Here is a 7,464-nt window from a genome sequence, read left to right on the forward strand (position 1 = left end):
AAGAGGGAACAGGAAAAGAAGCAGCAGGGGAATCCCAGCATTTCTCCTCAGCCTCAAATCTAAGAAAGGCACATCCAAAGCTGGGCTGTGCTGCAGTTTCCTGGCTGATACAGGAGAGGATTTGCTGTCCCCAGTCCTGGCCACTGCCCCCTGACAGCCTCTGCCTCATCACTCTGGCATCTCCAGCAGCTTCTCCCACACCAGGCTGCTGCAGACAGCTCGGAACTGCTGTGGAACAGCCAATATTGTGCCACATTGAGCTGGGAGAGAATTAACAGAACCCAAAGCCAGCCAGCTGAGGCAGCAACTGCTGGCAGGGCCGGGAGCAGGGTCAGGACAGCCCTGCACAGCCCTCCTGTGCCTCTCCACAGGCAGCTGCCACCCCCCGGTGCCGATGTGTACAGAGGAGATTTGTGTGTTTGTTCTCCAAACGTGCCTTGTTAACGCTGGGGGAATATTGACACAACGTTCCCTTCAAAGCAAACGGAAATTGAAGCTTTTTATTAAACCGTTTTTTTATTTTTTCTTTAATCTCAGCTTTTAGAACAAGACACTTAACAACATTAACATTCGTTTTTCTATCACACATCACATGTTCCTGCTTCATCTGAACACTGTCTGCCTGCCCAGAAGTCCTGAGAGCGAAGATTCACAGAGAAGCAGACACTTAAACACACACAACAAACAGGAAAATGCAAGTGGGTTTTACTAATGAGGCAGCCACTTTCTCCACCAGAAACAATCCCACTGTAGCAGACACCACCAGCATCTTTTGTCTTGGTCTAATTTGGGAGCCAGAACTGCACAGAAGCGGGAAGGCAGTTAATGTATGCAAAGTTTGCTCGAGCAGAAAGTGCTTGATCGAGTCGGGGAGTGGAAGAACAGAAGCTCTGCATTGCAAACAAAGGATTCCCCCAGGAGCAGGAGGCATTTTGAAGATGTCCACTTCTGCATGTGGAATGAAAAGCTGAGACTTCTCACAGAGAAATGCAAATCAATTAAGTGAAGCAAGGGATGTTTGGGGAGGAGAAGGAAAATACTTGGCAGGCAAGCGCTTAAAACGGCGAGCAGCTCTGTGGGAGTCGTGTCCCAGGGACCGGACCAAAAACATAATTAGTCTGTGGTGGAGATAAACACCGAGTTTGTGCTCATTTTCCTCATCCCAAACACCTCCTGGGCACTTGCTGCCTCTCATCCTTCCTCCAGCAGCAGCAGAGCACTGTGAGGATGTGACACACCTCGGGGAGGAAGGGGTGGCTGAGGGTGAAATGTGAAATGTTCCTTCCACGAGCAGCAAACAACAGCCCCGGGTTTGTACCACTCCCTCACACCCTGGGCATCCCCAGCTGGTGGCACCTGGGTGGCAGCTCTGTGCCACCAGGGCCTTGTCCCCACAGAGGTGACTCCTGTAGCTGGGAAAAAGGCAGCCACCAGTCCCACCAGTCTGGCAAGGAAACAAGGAGCTTCAGATGTAGATCACATCCGAGTCGTGCTGCTGAACCTGCAGCAAATCAAAGAGGGACAATTAGTTCTGGCTTCCAGTAAATCCCTGTGGTCTGGTTCTTCCTTCAGTTCCAATTCTGGAGCCTTTTGCCCTGAAACAGCTTTTTCTCCCTTCTTTAAACAATTTTTTTGCCTCACCCCTGAGTTTAGTCATCAAAGTTGCTTCTGTTCCTTGCCTCAGAAGGAGCTGATCCCTCATCTGTTGTGCCCTTTAGTTCTCAGCCCACAAACCCTGAAGGAGGCATTGAATCTTGTACACTCTGAGCTTTTAATTGATCCTAACCCCCCCAGTTTGGTGCAGATAAACCCCAACAAACCCATCAGGCTTTCCTCCTTCCCAAAGCCTCGCCCAATTAGCGCTGCCTGCAGAGAGCTGATTTCCTCCCCGCCGTTCGAGGCCATGTTTCCTCCTGGCTCTTCTTGATTCTCCAGCCCAGTGACATTTCAAACAGGTCGGGTTTTTTTTGCCTAAAAGCCAGCTCAGTGCTCTTCAGGCCTGTTTGACAGGGAGCACGTGGCAGAGGAGGGAGCTGTGGGAAGCCTGGGTATTTCTGGGTCTCTCCCTCGCTGCCTTTGAAAAGCAGAAGACAGGCACAGTATCTTTGAATCTCTCCGTACCTGGGAGCGCATTTCTCGTTTTCCAAGGCTGGCTGGTACAAATGGAATTGAACACAGATCCTCCTACTGTGTACAGACATCTCTGCTTCATTTAGCAAGGCTTTCCAGCTTAGATCAGAAGTGAGAAAAAACAGCCTGCCTCGAGTCATAAACATTCCCAAACGATGTGCCAGCACCACAGGCTCCAAAATCCTACAAAAGCCCTGTCATCTGCGAGGTTGTGACAGAGCAGGACGAACCAGGTTCCTCCAGCCAGCCAATCTTTCTGAACTCTAAACTTTTAATCAACATTGAGGAATTTACTTACAAATCTGATTACCTTGATCATCTGTTTTCTGGCTCCTGTGCCCACGCTGTTGGCAACCAAGGGATTTGCTTGGGAAGATGACTTTTCCACTGGCACAGCGTGTTGAGTTTTGTTGGTGCAGGGCCAGCTGCCTGCAGTGTTTACCAAGTAAGCAGGGAAAGGTCTTGGAAGATTTGCATCTCCACTTTTGAAGGTTTTCATCCACGCTGGGGCCTCAAAAAGAAAAGAGCACATGGAAATGTAGTGGCCTCTCTGTATCAACACTCAGCAAGCCAAAAAGAACAGCACATGAGTAATCAGAAAAGAAAGGCCATCTTTGCTCATCCTTTTTTCCTCCCTTCTGTCTCTAAAAACCACTGACTCAGAGCCATTTTTGCTGCAACCTGCAGACAAGGCCAGACCTATTCTTGCACTGCTTCAGGAAGAAGTTTATTTAAATAACTGGCAACTTATGACAAAATTCTGGGTCTAGTTCCTCATTGTCTTAAAAAAAAAATACACCAAGGCTTTTATGACTTTCAGCAACCACAAAGCACATGAATGAGAATGTGATGCAAACTGGAAGAAACCACGTTTAAATTTGTCAGTCATAACCATTTCGTTTACTCCAAGACCTTCAACCTTGACTTTTTTTTTGTGATTTCATAATCATTTTTTGCTCGTGGTCCTGGTGTTCAGCCCAGGCAAAAGGCCTTAAGATTTTGTTTGGACATGAATTTTGCTCCTCTAGAAGGGTTCATGTTTCTGCTATTTTATCATCAAGAGGGCTAAAGGCTTGGACTGAAATAGAGCAGCAACCTGTGGCACACCCACGCTGCTCCATTTGTGGGTTCCTGCTGGAGAAAGTGAAAGATTGAGGTACTTACAGACCCTAAGGAGCGATCCAAGGAGCCCAGGACTTCATTCCAATGAGAGTAAAGCCCAGCCTGCTTTTCCTCCAGTTTCAGAGCGTGGATTTCGGACTTCAGTTCCTTCAGTCGATCTTCGAATTTCCTGCTCTTTTCCAAGTAGTCAAGCCTGGGTGCACACATTGGAGAAAAGCAGCTCAGGGTGGCACAACACAGCTCAAGAAAAGGTGTTTGTGGAGGAGGAGAGTTGGGTTTTGTGKKKTTTTTTGTTTCATTTTATGTTTTAAAGGCAAAATGAACCCTGGCACACATCAGCCCAGCTCCCCTGACCCCGTTCACTTCTTTCTTTTTACTTCCTGACTTTTCACCAAGCATTTCCTTCCAGACTAAGGGATGTCTGATGGATTGGCCTCCAGCAATCCCACACTTTAGCACTAGAGGGAAACTTCTGTCCTCTCACACGCTGGCAGTTCAGCAAAGAGCTTTGTCCCTCCCCAAGACAGAAGGTTCTGGACTTGATGCCACCACAAAAACCCTTCCTCTCTTTGAAGATGTCTCTTACATAAGACATCACCCACACCAGCTTGGAAAAAGGCCTCCAGAAAAAAGGCCTTAATTGCTAAAATCTTAATTAAATCTTAATTGTTAAAAGACAAACTGTGATTCCCAAAGATTTCCTTTCTCATTTATTTGCACCACGAGCAGACTGATACCTCTCTCTCTCTATCTCAAAGGAGAGTCTCTTGAGGTCGATGTCCTTCAAATCCAATTTTATGGATCCTTTGTCGAAGTTGACGTCTCTGCTGTCACCTGGGGAGTACTGGGGGTACTTGGCCATGTGCTGGAAGAGGCAACACAAGCACTGTCAGGGACGTCTGGGATTGATCTGGGGTTTGTCTCCCCAGCTGCTACAAATGTTGAGCCACTTTTGAAGTTTCTGATGATGCCTTAGAATTTAGTTTCTGTATTTTCATGGATCTATATTCTCGTACTTCTCTAGTACAGCATTAAAGCTGCTGTTCTCCCATCTTTAGACAAAACAATTCCTCTCCAAGCATGAATCCAAGGACACTTTGCTGCCTCAGAGCCCCAAAATATGAAAACAACAGAACTTATAAAAGGGGAAGATCTCGTGATTCAGGTCCCATTTTGGCTTTTGTCTGCCCTTAATGGACCAGTCGGCCTGGATTAAATTTGTCTGCTTTTATTCTCTTAACTTTGTTCAGCCCCTGTTTCAGGTGAGCCTTGTTTTAGGCATCACTGAGACACACAGATGCTCCTGCAGCCCTTCCCCTGCACCCAGATCAGCCCACAACCCACAGACCCGAGAGCAGAGATTTCTCCTGACTGCAGCATTTCCATTTCAGCAGAGAATGGAAACCCATCCTCAGCAGGACTGGAGCAGAGGAGGAAGCTGGGCCACAGAACTTTCTTGCTGGGACAACTTCACCTGCTTTGCCTAAAGACACTCACGGGGAATCTGTGAACCAAGTACAACCATTCCCCAAAAAATGGCCTGAAATGGCACCACACATGAGGCAGGAAGGCAGGACAGCCTCTGCTCCCTGGGTCCCATCACCACTTCTGCTTTTAACTTTTGTCTCACCTTTCTTATCATCCTGAACAAACTCAACTTCTATCCCCACCAGAGTTTTCACACAATTTGCCCCCCAGCTGGATGCAGCCATTTGACAGGGGCTATCAAAATGTCATCAGCACCCAATTGTCCCTGCAAATGAAGCAGTGCCCAGGTCTGGTGGTTTTGCTCAGTCCAATCTTTTTAGTGGTGGGGGATGGGACCAAAAAAAACCACAAAGACAGCTCCTGTGAGAAAGTCCTGGAAGCTTTCTCCATCATGTCCAGCAAAGGAGCAGAACTTACAGGGTAATTAATCCTGGTGATGTCCAAGAGCTTCTGCTTGGCTTTGCGCTCGGCCTCACGGGCCTCGTGCAGGTCTTGCTTCAGGTGCTCTGCCTCCTTGGCTCTGCAAGAGAAATATCCCGAATGGCTGATGATTTCCAACCAACACATGGATTTCAGAGCTCACTGAACTCCAGAGAACACATCCCCTGCTGTGCCATCTTTACCCCAAGGCACTCGTGGTAGGATGCTCACATGGAGAACTGACTGCCTGAATGAACACGGTTTTTCCTATTCCTAATTTCCACAGATTCCTCATTTCCATGATATAAATTTTATTTATAACCTGCTGATACAGATTCTCTCCAGGCCAGCAGAGATGGGGGAGAAGTTGCTCTTTATTTTGTCAGTATCCTAAAACAAGTAGAAGGATTGTTATTAGTAACAGGGTTAAAAATCCTCTGTCAACACTGGCCTGGCTCTGCATCCTCAGGGAAAATGCAAACACTCAGAGGGGTTTATATTCCATCAAAGTTTACCTGGTTTTACACTTTTGGAAGATCTGAAAGGGAAATAAGATCATGCACTTGGTACTGAGCAATGAAAGCAGTTGCCTCATATATAGTTAGGGAGATAGATCATTTGATATTAAATAAAAAATATCTCATTTGGATGAAAACAGCCTTACATCTCACAGGGGATAAAGACTGGTGAATTTGGATAGTTAGGGAGACAGTGATGATTTGGTAACAAATAAAAAAGTCTCATTTGATATCAAAGAAAATTTCTCTGCATTCTGGATCCTTCTTTCTAAACATCTCCACAGCTCTGCCCCTGATCTCTGTAAAATTCACAGCCCCCAGCTCCAGGTGGAACAAACAAGGCACAAGGAGGCTCAGCCACTCTGAAGTGTCACTTCAGGGACAACCATCCCCTCCTGGAATTTTAATTTCAAATTCCACTTTAATTAATAATTGGCTCTGAGGGAAGCAGCACTTTCTGCAGGGAAGCAAAGCCAACCTCCTGTCGGACTCCTTGACCAGCTTCACCGCGATCAGCTCCGCCTCCCTCATCTTCTGCTCCATCAGCCTTTTCTCCTCTTTGCTTTTCAGGGCTGTGATCTCCAGCCTCTGGCGCTCCTGCTCAGCTTCTGCAGCATTCTGGGCCAGCAGCTTGGCCTCTTCTTCTGCAATCTGGGCTTTCTCAGCCAGCAGCTCGGCTGCCTCCTGGGATCGGAGCTGAGGAGAAAGAACTTTCCTTAGTTCCTTGTCTAGAACCTACAGTTTTGTAGGAAGAAGATATCCTTTACCAAGAGATCAAGTGATAAAATATTATTTCTTAAACAAAAAAACAACACAGTTTCAGGGTTAATGCTCCTCCTCTGCTCCAGAATCTCCTGTGTCTCACTTCTACAAAGCAAGGAGAAAAATCTTCAAGAGCTGGACAAAGATTTCAATCAAAAATTGAAGCTTCAGCTGCCTCTTTCTCCCAGTTTCAGCTCCAAAGTTATTTCCTTTCTCCCTTTCTTAAACCAAAAAAAGTGGGAATGGCTCACAGACTGTGGCAGATTAGGGTTTTCCCAGATATTCTTCTCACCAGTGATGAGAAACTCTCCAGCCTTGTCTGAGCTACAATGCCTGGTGTGTCCTGGTGTCAAAAAAAAATCTGTTTTCAAATCAAAAGAGCCCATCAAGCACAGGAATACTCAGCCTAACTCACCAGAGCCTCGTTGGCCTGCCTGGCTTCATCTTCCAGCTGGAAAAGGCGCCTTTCCAGCTCTTCCTTGGCTCTCTCGGCTTCTTCTCGGAGCTGCTTCTCCCTGGCCAGCCTCTGATTCTCCATCTGGGAGCAGGATGAGAGATATTTTGTGGGATTGCCGCAAAATTTCATCTGGGCCTGAGTGAAATTATCACATGAGGAAGGGGCTGCTCTGCAGTGAGGATGGTCATGAGGTGCTGAAGCTGCCTGCACTGAAGGAATTCTGCTTCCTCAAAAAGGAAATAATTCCTGGTGGTTTCAGGCTGCTGGAAGAACCCTTGGATTGACCCTTTGTGTGCCCCAAACCTTTGGGATCACCTCTCCACAGCCCTGAGCTGCTCCCACACCCAATCCTGCCGYGTTTCCTCACCTCCCACACACCTAYTSATGGAATATGGGAGCAGCAAAGGCACCAGCTGGAATAATAATCAGTTTAAAACAATACAGGAGCAGAAATAATTTAAATTAATAATAATCTTTTACCTTTTTCCTGGCTTTTTCTTCCCTGGCCTGTGCTTTCATTTGCTGGATCTCTATGGAGTCCACTTTTCTCCTCCTCATAAATAGGTC

The 7,464-nt window shown here is 46.9% G+C and overlaps 1 protein-coding gene across 1 annotated transcript; it reads right to left on the minus strand.

Annotated features, from left to right (window-relative positions):
- Nucleotides 1-477: 477 nt before the first annotated feature.
- LOC130577774 (merlin-like) lies at nucleotides 478-7,458 on the minus strand. Its single transcript, XM_057373362.1, has 8 exons — nucleotides 7,378-7,458; nucleotides 6,856-6,978; nucleotides 6,157-6,374; nucleotides 5,158-5,260; nucleotides 3,990-4,117; nucleotides 3,295-3,445; nucleotides 2,441-2,641; nucleotides 478-1,501 (listed from the first exon to the last, which is right to left on the minus strand). Exons 1-8 carry the CDS (start codon nucleotides 7,453-7,455, stop codon nucleotides 1,466-1,468), a joined length of 1,038 nt encoding a protein of 345 aa, XP_057229345.1. The 5' UTR covers nucleotides 7,456-7,458; the 3' UTR covers nucleotides 478-1,465.
- Between the last annotated feature and the right edge of the window lie 6 nt (nucleotides 7,459-7,464).

Source organism: Malurus melanocephalus, unplaced genomic scaffold, assembly GCF_030028575.1.
Source record: "Malurus melanocephalus ecotype Western Australia unplaced genomic scaffold, MMel_1.1 scaffold_193, whole genome shotgun sequence".
NCBI lineage: Eukaryota > Metazoa > Chordata > Aves > Passeriformes > Maluridae > Malurus > Malurus melanocephalus.

Coding starts and splice junctions, on each gene's coding strand:
- LOC130577774 (XM_057373362.1), bottom strand. CDS start 7,455: ATGAGGAGGAGAAAAGTGGACTCCATAGAGATCCAGCAAATGAAAGCA. Junction 3,446..3,989: donor TTTGAGATAGAGAGAGAGAG/GTATCAGTCTGC, acceptor GTGTGCACCCAG/GCTTGACTACTTGGAAAAGA. Junction 2,642..3,294: donor TGGATCGCTCCTTAGGGTCT/GTAAGTACCTCA, acceptor TTTCTTTTTGAG/GCCCCAGCGTGGATGAAAAC.